Source organism: Podarcis pityusensis (assembly GCF_964106645.2).
Source record: "Podarcis pityusensis genome assembly, chromosome: 12".
Lineage (NCBI taxonomy): Eukaryota > Metazoa > Chordata > Lepidosauria > Squamata > Lacertidae > Podarcis > Podarcis pityusensis.
In genome coordinates this window covers 6,128,456-6,149,874 of record NC_138037.1, presented here as the reverse complement: position 1 = coordinate 6,149,874, position 21,419 = coordinate 6,128,456, and the positions used below count along the sequence as shown (strand labels likewise).

The following is a 21,419-nucleotide window of genomic DNA, read 5'->3' as shown; positions in this document are numbered from 1 at the left end:
CCCGGGAGCAACTCCTATTGAATTGAATGGATTTACTTCTGCGTAGACATGTAAAGGATTGCATTGCTAGTAAAGGGAGCCGCTTCTTTCAAATTGCCTTATACGTGCCTCTAAAACACACACACAAAAAATGTATAAAAAGCCCTCAAAATTCTGTAACCATTTTCGGACCTGCTATAAAAGGAGCCTTTGTAAGCTGATCCTCATAAACACGGGTACTTGCAAGGAATGGTCTGTTGTTTTCAATGAAAACTGAACGTGCAAGTCAAGTGTGCTTCAATCCGCCACTGTCCTACACACATATACAGAGCTGTAGAAGCAGTAATTCATTATACACCTGAGTACTGAATTACTCTCAAGAAACTGTCTTAACTCCTTTCTGTTTCCTCTGGGAATCTGGGTGACCCTAGTTCTCCGCCCCGCATTTTGACATAAAGGCGAGTGGTGAGTACAAACACAGACACGAGCTTTTTAGGAGATGCCAGTTTTGTCCTTTCCTGTGGATTTTAAAAAGCAAGGTGGCTTAAGGAGACTACATCGGCTTTTTTTTAAAAAAGTGTGTGCAAGGGAAATTGCGTTTTTGTACACCAGCAGAAGCTCTTCCTGTATTCCCTACACAGACTTTTGCTAGGGTATCAGCTTGTTCGGCTTTATGACCGCATAAAAAAAAAGAGATTGATCGAGTGTATCTTCTTCTGTCTTTAGCTCACCCTAACGAAATGAACATCCATCCCTTATATTGTCCTGTGTTTCAGACAGCAGCCGGGCTTAATATTTTAATACGATGTGCATAGATGCTCTGCAAAAACCGTCTTCGCCAATGCTCACGCCTGCCTATATCTGACACAGGGCATCACTCATGAGATCCAAATCTAATTTAATTTTTAAAATGTCCTAAAGGTTATCCCCAGAAGCAGAACACTGAGAAACCAGGAAACCATCCATGTACGTGTAAACCAACTGCCTTTAGTTTAGACCTTTTACACACTTTTTAACATTTTAAGAAAGGGCATCTGAGCTACAAACAGGCAGGTGGATTTGCGCACAGAGGGCCTTTTTATGCGCAAGCTGCGAGCAAGTGGTGAAGCTAACCCCGGACTGCACCACTTGGGCGGTGGGGAGGTTTGCACGCTCGGTTTGCGCTCTCTCCCTCTTACACACACACACACACCCACACCCACACCCACACCCACACACCCACCCTTGTACTCCCGAAGACGGTGCTGTTTTTCGATGTGCAAGGAAATTTGCCGGCGGGACGACGGTCGTGCGGGTCCATTCCCCTTCCTCCCCATCCCCACGGCTGCCTAAAGTGTCCCAGTCCGCGAAACCTTATGCCGCTTTATTCTACCGACTGCACCAACTGCTCCAGCGGAGCCTCTGCCGGGAGCACGTGCGTGTGTGGGGCTTCTGTGTGGGGTTGCCTGCGGGGCGACTCGACACAAGACTCGGCTCTGCAGCTGGCTAGTCGGTGGCGCTCAGGCAATACCTCCGGGGATGGGGGTGGCGGAGGGCTATTAAAATTCCAGGAACGCCCCCAGCCTCTAGTAAGAACTTGCAGCGCTCGCCAAGGCCTCGATTCCCTCTGCGCTCGTGGGAATGCGCGCCCCGGCCGGCGAAGAGCGCTACCCGCCCCCCTCGAAGCCTTCTCTCGGGTTCGCTCCTGCGGCGCTCGGCTCGGGGGCGCACTTTTCGCCCGGCTGAAGCCCGCGAACGACCGCGGTGGCTTCGCCGCCGCCGCCGCCTCCTCCTTCCTCCTTCCCGACTCCCTGGAGTCTGTAATTACCGCCGATCGGGCTGATGTGCCGCAACACGCCCGCGCGCCTAACTCTCTTCTCTCTCTCTCCAAGTCTCTCTCTCCTTTAGTCCCTTCACATTTGGCCGCAAAAAGCCCCAAATCCGAGCTCTTAAAGGGGCAGGGCGCAGCGTCGCTAGCCTTTCCCAGTTACCTTTCCCAGACTTTTTATCAGAAACATTAACACCAACTGGGCGAGCGCTCTGCGCTTTGATGGAGGAAGCGAGCGTCTGACAGCCATTCATTTAAGAGTCTTGATGGTTTCTCCATTCCGAGGGCAATCCTTTCCCCCCACCAAACCCTCATCTTTGACAAACCTTTCGCCACCACCCCACAATCACATTTCCTTCTTGGTCGCGTTTCTCTTTGCTTCCAGGAATCTTTGGGAATGGTTGCGGGACGGGGGCGGGGTGGGGTGGAGAGAGGAAAAGAGGCTTTGCCTTCCGGACACCCGCGCAAGCCCGAGTCAATTTCGCCTCCCTTCCCGAAGTCTTTAGTTCGACGCTGGTCAATTTCAAACGCCGCCGCCTACAGTCTCTGTGCAGCCTGGCGCGGCTCCCCGGGACAGAAAGAGAGAAAAGGCGATCCTTTTCCAGGAGTTGAGGACTCCCCAGACTGAACCAGCGAGTCGCACAAGGCTCTCAGCCGTTTCCTTGGAAGAAGAGCCGGATCCGAAAGGCGCCTCGACCCAGGCGTAAAAGAGGGATCGAATAGCCTAAGAACCCAAGTAGGACCATCTCTGATATACCGAAGGAGAAAGGACGCCGGGTAGTTAGGGATCTAGATACAGAGTCCATATCTCTGCACTGAGTGCTTAAGAACCTTCACTGTCTCAAATCGGAATAGAGGATTTTTTTGGGGGGGGGGGTAGATGATGCCCTGTCTCCACTGAATCTGCCTGCAGCCACTATAGAGACCAAGGAAAATCTGTGTATATTTTGGCGATAGGTATCTACAGACACACACCTCTCAGTTCTACCGAAAGAGCATTGACGCAGGTCCTGGCACCCACATGTTGACAGAATTTCATCCAGGCACAATATTTAGGAATTTCGTTCCAAGTTTCAAGATCCCATGATTGTCGGTTGTTGTTTTTGTTGTTATTTAAGAAGCGGGCGGGGAGGCTCCCACCTTACCAAGGGGAAGGCAAGTCCATCTCTGTCGCCACGGAAAAAAATATATCTTTTGCGCGCTTGTACAATATTTTGCTCGTGCTTTTAAAACACACACGTACACATTATTTTGCACGTCAATCTATACATATATATATTCCTCTTGTCGGAGAGCGTTTGCTTTCCTCCTCCTCTCCTTCCACATGACTAGCTTAAAATCACCTTGAAAAACTCGTGTCGACTTGTATCATTATCTGTTTAATTCACTCAGTACCTTTTGTTCTTGGCAGGAGAGGATCAAAGCAAGTTTTTTTTAAAAAAAAACACACAACCCTGCAACTCTGATCTCTTCTCTCTCTCTCTCTCTCTCTCTCACCCCCTCCCCACCTTTTCAGGTTCTTGGGTTTTTTTTAACTTTACAGTAGGAGAACGGTAGATCAGGGCTAACACAGTCAAAATAAACATACAGCTTAAATAAATAAAAAGACTTTCGACAGGGGCTGGGGAGTGCGTTCTTTAAAAAACCCTTTTAGGAACCACAATCTCTTTTCCCTCCACATTCAACATATTCGGGAACGGGAGGGATCCAACATCTCTTTGAAAAGCGAGCGCTAGAGGGAGAAAAGGGGGTTCACCCTACCCCCCAAATAATCAATCAATAAGAAAGTCAACTTACCACCAGATGGGATAGCTTGAGAGACCTTGGGTCAACCCACAAAGAAACAGGAAATATCCCAAAAGGGCCATCTCGCCCCCCAAAAGTTGGCAAAAAAGGCCTGTTAATATCTCCCCCCTCTAAAACCAGCAAAACGTCCAACTTTCTCTTCTTGGATGCAGGGGAGGGGGGCGGAGAAAATACCCCCACCCCCCAGAAAAAAATAAAAACCAACCCAGCCCAAGCAGGTAGCTAGTTCTCCCTGTATATATCTATCTATGGATGTATATAGGTATATAGAAATATCTATATAGAAATTATCTTCTTTCTCGTCTTCTCTCTCAAAGAAGACGAAAACAATAAATAAGAAAAAAATAAATATCGGAGAGGTGGGTTTTTTAAGGGGGGGGAAATCCCTCTTCTCGCAGCCAAGAGACACTAAAGGCAAACATTTAGCAGGGGAGAGAGGAGGGAGAAGAAGAAAAAAGTTTGGAGCAGGCTTGCTTGAGCGAGAGACCCAATCAGCACTTATCGCCAAAGGGGAAATTGCCGGGGCTTCTCCAGCTCCTTCTGCGCTGTGCGTCAATCCAGCAAGCCAGGCGAAGGAATGAGCTAATTGCGAAGAGATAGTGTTTTAATACTCATTAAGGACATGTTGGCCCACCAGCCCCCGGAGGGGTGGGGAGGATGGGAAGTAGAGAGGGGGGTTGGTTTAAGAAAAGGGGGGGCGGAGAAGAAGAAAAGGGGAAAGGAAGATTTAGGGGGTTTAAATAGACAGGGGGGACCCCTGTGGCTCAGGGTAGCTATAACAACCTGTCCGGACTTCACTCCCTGGGTAGAAGGAGCCACTAAAATGCTTTAAAAGAAGAAGGGGGGGGGGGGAGGAAATCCACCTATAAAATATGGGGAAAAGTAGGATTGGGTCGTTATAAAGACCTGAGTCGCCGATCTTTTCCTTGCATGTGGGAGCGGGTGTGCATATCACTCTCCCGAAATAGATAGATAAATAAATAAATATTTATTATATGTGTTTTATCGCTCCCACACACCAGCATCAGGCTCCTGCTCAATGTTAAGAGTCGCTTTCCCGCTCTATTAATAATCATTTTCAAAGGACTTTCCCTCCTCCTCCTCCTCCGCCGCCCCCACCCCCGGCAAGCCAACCCTCTTGTTTTACATTTCAACAAAATCGGAGGAATTCAGGAACTTTCAGCCAAGGCGAGACATCCTTTGAGGAACCGGTGTGATCTGAAGGGGGGGGGGCGAATCTTTATTTCTCTCCCCCCATTTCACCCCACGCCCGCTCGCCCCCCACGGCGGAACGTTCCAGTCATAGTTCAAACGATCTCTGCTTTTACCCGACTAAATCATCGCTAGGTTGGCGTTTGGATGCAATATTTTTTATTTTATTATGTGTGAGCGGAAGGAAATACTCGCGCCCAACAGCGTTATTCCCAAGCAGCCGGCTTAAGTGTGTATGTGAGAGAGCCGCACGACCTCTTTGAGGCGGAGTACACGGGTCTCCGAAACGCAACTCTTTGCTTTCAAAGGCTCCTTTTTGGATTTGCTTCCAAGGCAGAACTTGGAGGTGACCCTCTGCCCTCTTACTCTGGAGTAAGCCCCTTTAAAAACACCAGGGAGTTACTTTGCAGCTGCGCGCGTGGTTAGGATTGGGACGGTTAAGCGGAGCAGGACCGAAGCCGTTGCGCTCCGAATTCACCGGGCAGTGAAGTTGTTGCGGCAGATTGCTTCACTGTCGAGGGATGGAGAGTCAATTTCCTTATGGCACCCGGGGCGGGGGAGAGACGCTTCTCATCCACAACACATTCAAGTTGAGGAATCTGGATTTAAACCGGTTTCATCCGGATGAATCCTCAGGAGCCCACATTCCAGACCGGGAGAGACACATTTACCTGGGATTTCCACCACACTTAATTTCCATATCCTCTAGTTCGGCGGCGCGCTTAAATCGCTGCCTAGCTGAACTCTGAACAGATCACCGCACATAAGAATCGGGATCGCCCTTGCAGCGTTAAGGGAGGTGGAGTGGAATCTCACTCCGTGATCCAGAACTCAATTAAGCCGGGCGCGGGCAAAATTGAGATAGTTCCTCGGAGGTAAGTCCTCACTGTGAGTTCAGCGGCGCTTCCTCCCAGCTCCAGTAAACATGGGGAGTAGGATCGCAGCCTTCCTTCGTCTTAGCTTTTTGAGGCTGCATTCTTACGATTACTCGAAAGTAAGCCCCATTGAGTTCAAATGGACTACCTTCTGAGGAGGCACTCTTAGAGAATTTGCTTTACACGTGTTCTATTAAACGTCTGGAACTAACGCCAATAAGGCAAACTGAGAGACAGAGAGAGGGAGGGGGATCGTTTCACAGTACAGATTCAGAGGATCGAGTGCATGTAGCCTTAGCCGTTTGGGAGAATAAAGGGTGGATCTCTTCCGCCTCCCCCACCAGCAGCGATCCTTCCCAAATCTCCTCGGTTCCTGCAAGCACCAGCGTCCATTACCCCACAGAGGAAGGAAGACCCGCTAGAAAAAGAAGTCTATCCACCCAAACAAGCGTGCCAAAACAACACCCAACATCCCCAGTTAAAACCCATCAGATCCTCTGTTTGCTATTTGCTGGGCGTTAGACAAAGAGGTGGAGACGACGGTGTGTTTTGACAGATTTCGGCCCTAATGGAGACCTTCCTTGCCACTCCCCATCGCCCCAGACTTTTCTTGACCCCTACACAGAAGGTCCCATATAGGTTTGGGGAAGGAACTTTTCAGAGCCTGGGTTTCTGTACCTTTACTTGGAAGTAAGCCCCAGTCCATCCGGTGGGATTACTCGCTCACATCCTCCATGCCTTGAAAGACGTACCAGAAATTCCACCTCATCATAAATATTGACATTAAAATTTAATTTTTTAATCATTTAAAAAAAAGATCACACACAAACGAGGCCTGGAAGGAAATTATATTTTAAAAGCCCGCCCTCGTGCGATTATATTTTGCGGGTATTTTAAAACCTTGATGTGTTAAGGAATCCGAGATATTGATATTGATAGAGACATGAATGAATGAATGAATATGTGGTGGATGTGAGTCCCTTAGTCCCCAAATCCTTCTTTTTAAAAAAACAATTGTACTCTTTCTTCCGTTTCCCAGCGTCCAGAGATCCCGATCCGCGGCCTATTTAACATTTCAGTCGTATGCATGCTTATCTATAGGAATCCGGACGCGACTGTGCGCTAATTTGTTTGAACTGAATCCACTAAAAGTTCTAATCAGCTTTAGACTCCGAATCTGGACGCATTTGCTTTGAAAACCAACCCTTTAGGCTGCAGTCCTCTACCCGGTTACCCGGGAGTAAGCCACATCGAACACAGTGGATTTACTCCTGAGTAGCCCGCGAATACGGTTGCCCTGTCAGCCACTTAAACACGCCCACTCGGAAGTAGCTTCTGTTGCAGACCAGTGTGGTTTTACACCCGAGTAGATGCATTTAACTTTGCTGTACCTAGTTCACAGCTCAACCCTATGCAAAGAAATCCCGCTGTGGCCAACGGGGCTTACGCCCATACCAGGAAAGTGTGTTTGGGATCACAGCCTAGATCTGTGCTGCGGGCAGTCCCTCACCAATCTGGAGTCAATCCGGTTTCACATCGGAAGCCCCTCTGGCGCTGAAATATGGCGGGGGGCTCTTTTTGAATGGCGTGGGATTGGCCAGCTACGTAGTCTGGTGTGTCTCAGCGATTGCGACCCCCTTAGTTTTGGACCCACACTTGCACGCCACTTGGACCCACACTTGCACGGATGATGCTCCCAGAACCCCACCCGTGCCTTCTGCTGTATGCGCTTCTGCCAAAGAGGATCTGAAGTGGTGGTTGTCGGTGGGGATAATGGAAAAAGAGCGGCGGGGGTGATGGAGAGAGAGAGAGAAGCAAAACAGCCGCGCTCTCTTCTCTTGGACTTTCCCTCTGCATTAGGTGAAAATCCCAGGCAATTATAGCATTACAGGGAAAGGAGCGAGTGCCTCCGTGTTCAAAGGCAGGGGGATTTTCACAGCCTTTTCAAGGGAAATTGCTTCTATTTCAGACTGAAATGCACACACCCAAACACGCGTCCTTCTAATACACAAGCCGAGCGAAGCAGAAAGAAAGGGACGTGGGGAGGAAGGGGAGGTAGACAGCCGGCTGGATGGCGGAGTGTGTCTCCTTCCCTCTTACAATGGGATGCTTCTTCAAACAGACACCAACCCTTGGTGGACTTATCTTCGCCACTCCTTTTTAAGCTCCTCTGAAAATTAATGATTTTTTTTAAACCTGGAAATCATAGCTGAAATTCATCACTGACGACAACCGTGCTGTGCAAGACATCAGTTCAGGTGGTTTAAGACTACCACTGCTAAACCTGAGCTGCAGATGCCCCTGTTGAAGCATAAATTGAGGCACCCGGTGCCACTGACACAAGGGTAGGATTGATTGTTCTAGCTGGGGTTTAGTAAAGGTAAAGGGACCCCTGACCATTAGGTCCAGTTGTGACCGACTCTGGGGTTGTGGCGCTCATCTTGCTTTATTGGCCGAGGGAGTCGGCGTACAGCTTCCGGGTCACGTGGCCAGCATGACTAAGCCACTTCTGGCGAACCAGAGCAGCGAACGGAAATGCCGTTTACCTTCCCGCCGGAGTGGTACCTATTTATCTACTTGCACTTGACGTGCTTTCGAACTGCTAGGTTGGCAGGAGCTGAGACCGAACAACAGGTATTCACCCCATCACGGGGATTTGAACTGCCAACCTTCTGACTGGAAAGTCCTAGGCTCTGTTGTTTAACCCACAGCGCCACCTGCGTCCCCAGCTGGGGCTTACATCTGAGCAAATATACATAGGGTTGGAGCTTTTTTTAAACAAACAAACAAACAAACAAACAAACAACAACAAAGCCCTATTTACAGAAATAGAAACATTCGATCAACTCATATTTAATGAAACTGGAATCTCCCCAATGGAAAGACATTGGCTTGCTTTGCTTTGACTTGACAAAGTTGAGAGCTATTTTTGCTACGGCTGATGTTGCTGATTCACTTTCTCTTCCTGCTTTCAGCTCTCTTCACATCTTGGTCTACAAGTTAAACCTTGCTTAGGCTGCCCAATGAGACTTGTGAGTGGGGCTCCTAACCATTTCTTGGCATAAGTGACTCTCATTTTCAATGGCATTTGCTTCCAAGAAGGGGTGTATAAGTTAACAGGCACCATTCCTATTGTTATTGGCATCCGTCTGTCTCAGGAGACAATGGAGAAGTGTGCCTTTTAGGGTGTACTCAAACCGTTAGAAGGCTGCAGTAACTGCTGTGGTAGTGGACTCCAATACATGTTTTGTTGCAGCCAGGGCAGATGAAGGCGTCTGGTTCTGCTGCTGCAGATGCACCATGGTGTTTCTTCTCTCTGCGTTCCTCCCAGCGGTCCTTCCTCCTCTGGTTACTGCTATGAAAGCACGACCTGTCTGCCTGTCTCCAGGCACTGCAGTCGTCTGCAAGGGATTCCCAAAGGGTGAAGTTGATGTTGCCAGCTTTCATGTCACATTTGCAGACATCTTTGTAATGCCTGAAGCCAGCTCACCGTAGAGCACATCCTTGGGAATCCTGCCATCTTTCATTCTGTGGACATGGCCAAGTCATTGTAGAGGCACCATTGCTAAAAACAACTAGCCGTGATAATACCTTCTGCTACCAGTGTTGGAGGCAGTATGCCTGGGAACCTCAGTTGGCGAGAGAGCATTGCTATGCTCAGGAGCTGCTTGTGGGCTTCCAATGGGCACCTGGTTGGTCACTGGATTAGATGAGCAAGAATGAGGACTCCATGGCCCTCTAGAACTTGATGCACTCCAGCTTCCATCAACACCTACAAGTATGGCCAATGGTTAGAGATAATTAAAGTTTATGGATTATTTATTATATTTATCTCTCACCTAATCAGTTAAATGAGGGACGTGGGTGGCGCTGTGGGTTAAACCACAGAGCCTAGGACTTGCTGATCAGAAGGTCGGCGGTTCGAATCCCTGCGACGGGGTGAGCTCCCGTTGCTCGGTCCTGGCTCCTACCAACCTAGTAGTTCGAAAGCACGTCAAAGTGCAAGTAGATAAATAGGTACCACTCCGGCGGGAAGGTCAACGGCGTTTCCGTGCACTGCTCTGGTTCGCCAGAAGTGGCTTAGTCATGCTGGCCACATGACCTGGAAGCTGTACGCCGGCTCCCTCGACCAATAAAGCGAGATGAGCACTGCCACCCCAGAGTCGGCCACAACTGGACCTAATGGTCAGAGGTCCCTTTATCTTTACCTTTTTTAATCAGTTAGATGCTGGCCCCTGTCCTTCAAGCAATGAAGACCAGCTTCATAACCCACCCCCAGGAAAACTGGTTCTTGGCACCTTTCTGTCTCATGTGACATTGGAGTCCACTTTCTGAGGTCAAGTCAAATCGCTGCACTAGCAGCACCAAAGTGACCTCCCTGGAGCGCAAGCCTGGGCAGTGTGTCTGGAGGTCCTGGGCTGCCCAAAGGAAAGTAAAGGAATATGTTTGGCATCAGCTTGGCTGCAGGAGTCTCCAGAAGGAGGCATACAAAGTGCCGTCCAACTGCCTTAGGCCTCCTAAGACTTTTCTTCTCCTGAAGATCCTGCAAGGAGGTTTGGGACCAGAGTTTTCCTTCTAGGTGGGCTACCTTTCCCAGGTATTTTATTACTGGTATGTTGGAGTAATAAAAAGCACTCCGGCGACTTCCAGATGGGGGCTTAATAATGTAAGGAGGTCACTGAGCTATTGCAAATGGGTCATTGGCAACAGGCTTTCTAAAAAAATGTGCATGCACAAAGAACACTGCATAAAATGTGCATGTACAAAGAGCATCCGTTCCATAATAAAACCTATCTGGAAACACCTTCCTGGCAACAAATCTTTTCCAAACGAAAGAAAAAAGCACCGGAAAGTGTGGAATAACTACCACGATAGAGATATTGTATAACCTCCTCCCAGATTTACAAATCAGGTAAAAGGTAAAGGGACCCCTGACCATTAGGTCCAGTCGTGACTGACTCTGGGGTTGCGACGCTCATCTCACTTTATTGGCCGAGGGAGCAGGTGTACAGCTTCCAGGTCATGTGGCCAGCATGACTAAACTGCTTCTGGGGAATCAGAGCAGCACACGGAAACGCCGTTTACCTTCCCACCAGAGCGGTACCTATTTATCTACTTTTGTGGGCAAAGTTTTAAACTGCTGATGCTTGGTTTTCTTCAACACAGATGACATAATATTCTGGAGGACACTCTGAGATCTGTATGTGGGTTATTATTGTTATTAATTTATTACCTGACTTTCACCTTAAGGTCCCAGGATGGGTTACAGCATCACAACACACTATTTAAAACAATTTAAAACAACTTAATTGTGAGGGTGATAAAGGCTTTGAAAGGTTCATATTATTACAATAAATCAGTATGGTGAAAGGCTATCCTCAGAGGGGTTCACCTGGCCCCCTCCTTTAACATCTTTTCAAGCCTTTAAAAACAATTATTTTATTACTGTAATGCCTGCATTTCGATGTGGTTTAAGAACTGTGGCTTTTAGCTCAGCAACTAACTTTTTCTTGTGGCTCTCTGTATCATGTATCATGTGGCTCTCTGTATCATTGCTGAAATAGTGTTAAGCTCTGCTTTGATGTGGCTGTCCTGTGTGTTTGTGCGGTTATTGACTCATGCTTTAAACTGTGGTTTTAAAGTCTTTCTCCACCTGTGTTGCACCCAGAGAACTTGGCTTATTGAGCAAGTGGTCAGCGGAATGTAAATATGTAAGAAATGTCCACTACTCTTGCTAGAAGTGGCTGAGGGGGTCATTCTCCTAACCTGATACAGTTGGGTTGTCAAATTTCAAACAGTGAAAATCCGGAGGTTGTTGAGCTTTTTTTTGGCAAAGTTGTTGAGCTCGTTGCGCATAATCGCAAAAAATGCCGTTTTTGAGTTATTTTTTATGGCAAAAATGGCACTGCCAACATGGGCTGCAATACGTCTGGATTTCCCCATATATTTTCCCGATTTCCGCTCAGGCACTGCTGCTTACTGCTGTATTCTGAATATGTCCAGGAAAATCTGGACGTATGGCATCCCTAAATCAGTTTTCTTTTTGGTGGGTGGGGAGAAGCCTCAGCCCTGGGAACCAAATGTGGCCTTCTAAACCTCTTTACTTGGTCCTCAGATATCTCCACATGACACACCTCATGTTGTACCCAGAATATCCACCCCTCCCCAAAAGCTGGAATGTGTCCCTTAACTCTGGTGATGCCTCTCTTTTGTCTGGATGGAAGAAATTAGCCCCCATGCGGGTGGCGCTGTGGGTTAAACCACAGAACCTAGGACTTGCCGATCAGAAGGTCGGCGGTTCGAATCCCCACGACGGGGAGAGCTCCCATTGCTTGGTCCCAGCTCCTGCCAACCTAGCAGTTCAAAAGCATGTCAAAGTGCAAGTAGATAAATAGGTACCGCTCTGGCGGGAAGGTAAACGGTGTTTCCGTGCGCTGTTCTGGTTCGCCAGAAGCAGCTTAGTCATGCTGGCCACATGATCTGGAAGCTGTATGCCAGCTCCCTCGGCCAATAAAGTGAGATGAGTGCCGCAACCCCAGAGTCGGCCACGACTGGACCTGATGGTCAGGGGTCCCTTTACCTTTACCTTACAAATATAACATTTACATGAATTGCACCACCTGCTTTCCCCTCTGACCTTGCCTGCCACTGGCACATAGTTGCCTAGATCAGGGTTTCCCAAACTTGGGTCTGCAGTTGTTTTGGAACTACAGTTTCCATCGTCCCTGACCATTGATCCCGCTAGCTAAGGTTGCTGGGAATTGTAGTCCGAAAACAGCTGGAGACCCAAGTTTGGGAAACCCTGGGACGATAATGTGGCCCTTGGGTTGAAAGCACGTTCCCCACCCCTGCCCTGTGTGAGGATGCTGTGGGTGGTATGCATTTACCCTTAACACAGATATGTCCCACACAGCAGATGTGTTGCCTGACAGCGAAGAAGAAGAAGAAGAAGAAGAAGAAGAAGAAGAAGAAGAAGAAGAGTTTGGATTTGATATCCCGCTTTATCACTACCCTAAGGATTCTCAAAGCGGCTAACATTCTCCTTTCCCTTCCTCCCCCACAACAAACACTCTGTGAGGTGAGTGGGGCTGAGAGACTTCAGAGAAGTGTGACTAGCCCAAGGTCACCCAGCAGCTGCATGTGGAGGAGCAGGGAAGCGAACCCGGTTCACCAGATTACGAGTCCACTGCTCTTAACCACTACACCACGCTGGCTCCCCCAAAAAGCTAAGGGAGTCCTGGATGAAAATGTTACCTTAGCTTTGAGTAGAGAAGGTGGGTTGAGACAAGCCATCACCTCTTGCCCTGTTGGTAATAGGAATACTTATCCACTAGTGAGGGCAGCCAACACAATCTCCCTCAAAGTGTTTGGACTCCCAAGTCCCTTCAAGCCCCAGCCAGATTGATCGATGTTCAGGAATGATAATGATGATTTAAGTAATATGCTACTTGTATGCCAAAATAGCCTCTTCTGAGCAGTTTACGGCATAATTATAACACACAGTAGCAAATTCACTAGGGCATTAAATCAGCCTTAATTAAAATATACAATAAAACAAACAATTAAAAAGCATAACAATTAAATCTTTTTTTTAAAAAAAAAACCAGTTAAAACAATGAAACCAGAAGTTCATTTAAGGGAAACGCTTGCCTAAACAGGTGCGTCTTCAAGAGATGGCAGAATGCCAACCCTGAGGGAGCCTTTCACATTTCAGCAGCTGGGGGGCATTCCACGTCACTGGTGCCACTGGTGCAAAAGCCTGCTTCTGTGCTGGTGCCAGCCAATAATCATCAGGCTGTGGCAAAACCAAGTGGGTTCCGTTAGCTGAGCATATTGTGCTTTCCAGACAGTGATAAGGATGACGGGAGTTGTAGTCCAACAGCATCTGAATGGCACCATGTTGGCTAATCCTCCTCTGTAGTGTTGTTGTGAAGTATTTGTTGTTGTTGTTTAGTCGTTTATTTACTACTATTTGGCATGATGCAAATAGTAGGGCCCCAGATGATTAGAATGTCATTTTTTTGCTCTGCTAATCAGCAACCTCTGAAGAGCAGAGAAGAGCAGCTCTGGGTTTTTAACCCTTTTCTTCTCAGGCAATCATCCCCGCTCCTCTGCCCCAGCTGTTGTTACTCTTGTAGGGGATAAAAGACATGGAAAATATATTTTCCTGTGGCCATTATAGATGCTGACATGGCCCTTATTAACTGAGTAGAGTAGATTAATAATATGGAACTGTTGTTCCTCTCTATAGAACTGTGCTACCAGAAGAAACAAAGAAGGCCTCTCCTGTACCACATACGGTTCCTCAATGATGAGGGAAAGGTACTCTGCATACACTCAGAGGCAATGATGATTGCAAATAGCTAGCAAAAATGGGCTCTTGTGGTTAAGGGGTTGTGCCATGCTCCCCGTTCTGAGACATTTGTGATGCTCCCCTTAATGACCCCCATACCGGTGGAAGCTCTCTTAAGAAAGCAAATGTCTTTGGAGTTGGGGTGGGAGGGATGGACAAGAAACAGGGCCTTCTCGCTGCCTGCCCCCTTGTGACAGAACACAGCTGGCCCCAGCTTTCAGAGGTGCAAAATATCTGCTGGCTTTGAAACAACTTGGAGGAAAAAACTAGCATTGATATTTTTTCCATCACATTTCACAGAGGGAACAGACCTTTGAGCATATGAAGCAATGTAACAATGTGGTTAAAAGCCTAGAGTTATGAAATAGGAAAGCCACAATTCAGGTCTTGTGGCTGACATGAAAGGGGCTTCTACATCTTTCCGATGGGACTGCATTCCTTTTAAAGGAATGCAATGATGTAATGCATGAGAAATGCTTTGAAGGCTCTGTGGCAGCCCCAACCTGGGGCTCTCCAGATGTTTTGGACTACAATTCTCATCATGCCCAAGACAGCACAGCCTAGGACCCTCGTACTTACGGGACTGCCTCTCCTGGGATGCCTCAAGGAGGACCTTAAGGTCTGCAAATAATAACACTCTGAAGATCCCAGGGAGATTAGACTGGCATCGATCAGAGCCAGGGCCTTTTTGGCAGTGGCCCTGGCCTGGTGGAACACTCTCTCACAAGAGACCAGGGCCCTGCAGGATTTGACATCTTTCCGCAGGGCCTGCAAGACAGAGCTGTTACGCCAGGCCTTTGGTCGGAGTTCAGTCTGATTCTTTTCTTTCTGTATAAGAACAAGCATTAAAGAGGTCTTCTAGCCCGCTCATAGGTCCTTTATAAGACCAGTGGTAACATTTGGCCCTGGAGAATATTAACCACTCCCAATTTTACCCATGGACTGCCATCTGTCCAGATTTTAATTTGTTCTGAACTAATTTTAAGATGTATTTTAATTAATTTATTGCCTGTTTTTATGTTCTTATGTTCTCTGTATACTGTGTTAGTTTTATGATGTTAGCCGCCCTGAGCCTGGCTCCGGCCGGGGAGAGTGGGGTACAAAAATATTATTATTAGTATTAGTATTAGTAACAGTATTAGTATTAGTATTATTAAGGATAGTTTGTAGAAACCAGCATAATGTACAAAAATAAATTTTATATTCCTTGCTCCACCCACTTTGCATATGCACATCATCATTGGCGACCACACGCTTTAGGCTGTAGATGATTTTGTCTACCTGAGTTCTACGATAAGCAGCAACCTTTCCATCAGTGCTGAGCTAGACACACGCATTTGCAAGGCAGCTATGGCAATGGTTTGCCTCTCTAAATGAGTATGAAAGAATGCGAGATGCTAACATCCGATATCAAAATGAAGGTCTACAAGGTTTGCGTGTTGAGCATGCTGCTTTATGGAAGCGAGACATGGGAAACTGGCAACTGTCAGGAGCAATGCTTCTGTGCCTTCCACATGCACCGTATTAGGAGGATTTGGGGTAACACATGGCAGGACAGAGTTTCAAACAAAGATGTGCTCTTCCAAGCCCATATTCCCAGCATGTTGGCACTCCTGTCTTGGCGCCATCTACATTGGCTTGGTCATGTCTACAGAATGGAAGACGGCAGGATCCCCAAGGAGGTGCTGTATGGGAAGCTAGGTTCAGGCACCAGATCCATTGGTGGACCAACTCTGCCAATTTACAAAGATGTCTGCAAAGATGTCTGCATAATCTGTGTCTGTGGGAATCCCTTGCAGATGATGGCAGCCCCTGGAGACAGACAGTGAGGTTGTGCATCCATAGCTGTGACCAGAGGAGGAATGACTGCTGGGAGGAGCGCAGAGAGAAGAAATGTCATGGTGCATCTGCTGCAGCACAACCGGACGCCTTCATCTGCCCCAGCTGCAACAAAACATGTCTCTCCCATATTGGTCTCTACAGCCACAGCAGAAGATGCAACCTTCCAACAGTTTGACTTCACCTCCAAAGGCGGACCCCTCCATTATCTCCCGAGACAGATGGATGCCAACAACAAACAACAATGAGCAGGGACAGTGGTGAAGCTGGCTAAGCAGATGTAGCTGTGTATTATCAAAAATGCCACTGAGCCCTTAGCCCAGGGAGGAGAACCTGTGGCCCTGCAGACATCTTCAGCCCCAACCAGCATGGCCAATGGTTGGGGAAGGTGGGCTACAAGTTCAGTTCCCCATCCTTACTATAGCAGAAAAGGCAGGTGATGGACCACAGGGAGAGAACAGGGATATCCCTGGAGATGATTGGGCATGTGTGTTTTTTTCCAATCAAGTGTGCCCCCTAGTGGTCATCATCTGCTTGACAAGGAAGCTTGAGCAAAGGCTTCAACTGGAGCCTTTGGTACTGGAGTAGCCAATAGGGTGCCCTCTGGATGTTACTGGACTGCAACCCCCCATCAGGCCCAGCCAGCATGGTCAAACATCAGGGATGCTGTGGGTTCCTATCAAACCACATCCAGAGGCAACCACATTGACTACCACTGCTCTGACCAGACAAGATGGTGGAAGGGAATCTTAAATCTGGGTCTGGCCCAGAGTTGGGTATCTACCTTGCGGAGGCCTCTAATCAAAGGCAGAAAGTGTGTGCCAGGTGTGTGTGTGTGTGTGCTGCTGCTTAACCCTTCCCCTGCCTTCAGCTCTACTTTTACCTCAATTAAGAACTTAAGAAGAGCCTGCTGGATAATGCCAATAACCCATCTAGACCAGCATTCTGTCCTCAAAGTGCCCAACCAGATACTTGTGGGAGACCAGCAAGTAGGAATCAAGCGCCCCGGTTTCCAGCCAAGGGTATTCAGAAGCATTGCTGCCTCCAACTGTGACGGTACAGCACAGCCATAATGGCTAGTAGCCATTGATAGTCCTCTCCTCCATGAATTGGGGTCCACAGATGTCAATGTGACTGGGGAGAAAAGTATCTATGGGGAGAGGGTTCAGCTCCCTTCACCCCCCTTTTTTGCTCTGGCAGAGGTCATATCTCAGTGTTGGGGACGTGGGTGGAGCTGTGGGTTAAACCACAGAGCCTAGGGCTTGCCGATCAGAAGGTCGGCAGTTTGAATTCCGGTGACGGGGTGAGCGCCCGTTGCTCGGTCCCAGCTCCTGCCAACCTAGCAGTTCGAAAGAACATCAAAGTGCAAGTAGATAAATAGGTACCACTGTGGCAGGAAGGTAAACGGCCTTTCCGTGCGCTGCTCTGGTTTGCCAGAAGCGGCTTAGTCATACTGGCCACATGATCCGGAAGCTATACGCCAGCTCCCTTGGCCAATAATGCGAGATGAGCGCCACAACCCCAGAGTCGGCCACGACTGGACCTAATGGTCAGGGGTCCCTTTACCTCCAGTTTTACAATGGATCTTGGATAGCAGGGCTAGGAAGACCACTCTCTAGTTAAGTTATCATAGGGAAGAGCCATAGCACAGTGGCCAAAGACATGCTGTCATTGCTGGCGCCCATAATACCCCGCTTTCATTCCACGGAGAAGCTGGGAAGGCAAGGCCTGCAGCACCATGGAGAGCTCCGTATGAGCCACTTGCTCTAGTGAAGCACCACCTACTAGTGGAACTCTGGAAAGGTCTAGCCTTCTGGCTTGAAGACCAGTATTTCTCCTGTACTCCATGGCCTCCTGCTTGGTGTGCTCCCTATGCTGCTGGTCTGGAAAGGTAGGAGGCACTCAAGCCCAGAGAAAGGTGGACCTGAAGGTGTTGTCCTTGGGTGTAAAGGCACTGGTGCAATGGGAAGTGCTTCAGAGAGTTCCTGCCTTGCTAGCCTTGAGGTCAGTGCTCCCCAGAAGTAAGCATCAGACTCAGGGTTAGGCTTGGTCCCTTAGCCAGATACCCTATGGCAGTGATGGCCAAACTTGGCCCTCCAGATGTTTTGGGACTACAATTCCCATCATCGCTGACCACTGGTTCTGTTATCTAGGGATGATGGGAGTTGTAGTCCCCAAACAGCTGGAGGGCCAAGTTTGGCCATCACTGCCCTATAGCCTCCATCTCAATGTACTGGCCACTGTTAGAGTCATGATACAGCTGGCAGGGCATTGTTGCAACAGCTGTCAGTGGCTTCCTTTCCATAAAAACAGTTGGTATCTATCCCCATGTCTCAATTTTAATTCCATGAGAACATCCATCTTTAAGGGAAGACAACCCTTTGTGGGAAATCCTTTGTAGGATATGAGTCACAGCAGTAGGAGCTCTGTTGTTGTTGTTGTTTAGTCGTTTAGTCGTGTCTGACTCTTCGTGACCCCCTGGACCAGAGCACGCCAGGCACTCCTGTCTTTCACTGCCTCCCGCAGTTTGGTCAAACTCATGCTGGTAGCTTCCAGAACACCGTCCAACCACCTCGTCCTCTGTCGTCCCCTTCTCCTTGTGCCCTCCATCTTTCCCAACATCAGGGTCTTTTCCAGGGAGTCTTCTCTTCTCATGAGGTGGCCAAAGTCTTGGAGCCTCAGCTTCAGGATCTGTCCTTCCAGTGAGCACACAGGGCTGATTTCCTTAAGAATGGAGAGGCTTGATCTTCTTGCAGTCCATGGGACTCTGAAGAGTTTCCTGCAGCAAGAAGCTCTGTTAGGACAGCAAAAAGAGCAGTGGTTGGGACATACCAGTGTTGTTGATGATATTGTAATGAACAGCAGTGGCTGGCGACCATCTGGGCTGGTAGGTGGAAGGCAGGGAGGCCAACAGCAGGTGACCCAGTGACAGGTAGAGGCAACGAATTTTAGTTTTGTCCCCATATGCCCAGGACTGTCTGTAAGAAAGCAGGCAGGTGGGGGTTGGCTGAGGGCAGACTGAGGTTGCTGGGGCCTTTCCCATTTGCCCTGATTGACAACTAGCATTGCATATGGAATATTTTGAAAATGTATGTTGGTTATTTTTCATTGAAATCACTCTGAATATTACTTTAGTAGAAAAGTGGACCTATCCCCAGGTTAGCTGAAGAGCCATACCCTCCCATTTGAACCTCCCCAAACTCTGAGATTTTCAGTGGAGGCCCTTCTCTTTATCGGGCCACCCTCAGAGGCATGTTTGGTGGGGATGCAGGAGAGGGCCTTGTTGGTGGTAGCTCCCAGGCTTTGGAACTCCCTTCCTAGAGAGGTCAGATTGATTCCTTCCTTGCTGTCCTTCTGCTGGCAGGTAAAGATTGTTTTATTCTGGCTGCTTTTAATAGTGCTGTTTTTAGTTATCTTGCTATCTGTTTCTTAATAGATTTGGTTTTTTCATCATTTCAATTCCATTATAGTTTAATTATGGTACTTTTTAGTTATTATCTTTTATGGGTTTTTAGCTTTCTGTGTTTTAGCTGTGCTTGTTTTAATTTTTGTGAGCTGCCTTGAGTCCTGGTTTTGGCAGCATATGATATAAATGAATGAATGGATGAATCTAATCTCTAAACTGCTGAAAATCCCTCTTAAAATAAGTTCTTCCCTAAGAGTAGATCCTTGACAAGAATTGTTTGAACTGTTGTTTTCACTCAGAGTGGGAAAGGAAAGCTATATTTGGAGGTACGGTATTTTTTTTAAAAAACACACACGCTTATTTCTAAAGGTGTTAAAAACGCACAAATACACACACACACACACACACAGAGCAAAGGGTTCTCTAGAACAACAGAGAGTCAAGAAGTGTCCAAGTTGCAACTTGTATTATATTTGAATTGACTTCAGATATATGTACTGATATTTTAAATTATGAGTTTTTGTGTTTTTTAATCATTTTTATATATGCAGTTTTTAAGCTGCTTATAAATGAAATTGTCCTTTTTATTGTACAGTATTATAAAATTGCTTTGGGATTTCTCATGGGAAGTAATCCATAAGTTAAATTAATAACAAGAACTTTATTTTACCTCCCAAAGGCTAACAAAAATAATAATTATTATTAATAATAAACATAATACTGGAAGAAGAAATGGAGAAGAACACAGATTCTGTAAGAGGGATGTCCGAAAAAGGGAGAAGAAAGTAGAAAGTGGGGAGGATTTACAATGCCTCTCCCCCATTTTAATCACAAAAGACAGAAAACTTTGTCAGTGAAGAAAAAGTCTTGCCTTCCGTGGCTTTCTTCCCTTTCTTCTTCATAAACAGAGAGGACAAGGGGTCACAGCCCTGGGGGTTTCAAAAGATGGCTTTCCCCTCTCCGGCGAGGGAGGATATTCTTTCCAACTGTTTACAAATTAGAGAAAAGTGAGGGCATCTTAATGTTACTGACAAATGGGCACCTGTCCTGTTTTCTGTGGTTTATTTGGGGTGTGTGTGTGTGTGTGTGTGTGTGTGAAGTTCAACATCCTTTAGTTGGGTGAGTTGTTTTTTCCACATTTCATTTCCATATTATTCATTCATTCATTTCATTTATTCTCATCGTATAGGCCTGAGGTAGGTTACAAGTCCTTATTAGACTATCAGTGCACCTGATGAATTGCAAAGTATAAGCGGTTAGCCCCCTGTCCCTAGGAGTCTACAGCCTAATATTCAACACGGGGATGTCAAGAGAACAGATCAGGTTCTCAAACTCTCCCTGTCCTACAGTGTGTAACAACCACTTCAGTATTGCTGGGGGTGTCAGCGAACTGCTTCATTTTCTTGTTCTACAAAACAAAGCACAAACCCCACTCATATTTTAATTCCAAATTCCCTTGCCTTTTGGATGCCTGTCTTTATGTACAAAGTTCTATGAAGTCGATCTTCATCTTTAGAAAAAGATTGTATTATTATTTAGAATGGCAGTTTATCAGATTTCCGTCTCATCCTTTCTCCCAACAGAGCCCAATAAAATGCAGAGCCACATACAGGTAGTCTTGTCCGTTCCACCAACATCCACCCTGAATGGACCTCATGGACCACCAATGGTCTGTGGACCAGAGCAAGAACCTCTTTCACTATATAGACTTTATAGAGGGTCAATGTGGTGCATAGGCTCAGCCATGAAGCGTCGTGAAGTCCATTGAGTGACCTTGGCCCAGTCGCTGTAGAATCATAGAATTATAGAACTGTAGAGTTGGAAGCATAGGAGTCAACTCATAGAGGTTGAGGTCCCTCAGCTTCCCAATAAAATATTTGAGGGGCCGCCTCTCAAGTTTATGAACACTGCCATTCAAATGGTGTGTATGTGTCCTCCGTATCTTGTGACCGATTATGTGGAGTGGGGCTTACCTGTCCCCTCCAATATTTTATTAAAGTTGGCACTTTTCGTTGGAAGGGACCCCATCTAGTCCAAACCCTGCAATGCCGGATTCTCAACTAAAGCATCCAGGACAGATGGTCATCTGCATAAAAACTTTCAAGGAAGGAGAGTCCACCATCTTCCACTGTTGAACAGCTC

General features: G+C 47.4%; 1 protein-coding gene across 3 annotated transcripts in view; it reads right to left on the bottom strand.

Moving 5' to 3' along the window:
* Positions 1–4,155, bottom strand: part of WNT3A (Wnt family member 3A) — a 96,550-nt gene extending 92,395 nt beyond the window's left edge. For all 3 annotated transcript variants that reach the window (XR_013977817.1, XR_013977818.1, XM_080974252.1), the window contains exon 1: positions 3,584–4,155. Coding sequence is in view for 1 of the 3 variants with exons in the window: in XM_080974252.1 (XP_080830378.1) it covers positions 3,584–3,654 (71 nt within the window). In the remaining 2 variants the exon portion in view is untranslated. The remainder of the gene's footprint in view (positions 1–3,583) is intronic.
* Between the last annotated feature and the right edge of the window lie 17,264 nt (positions 4,156–21,419).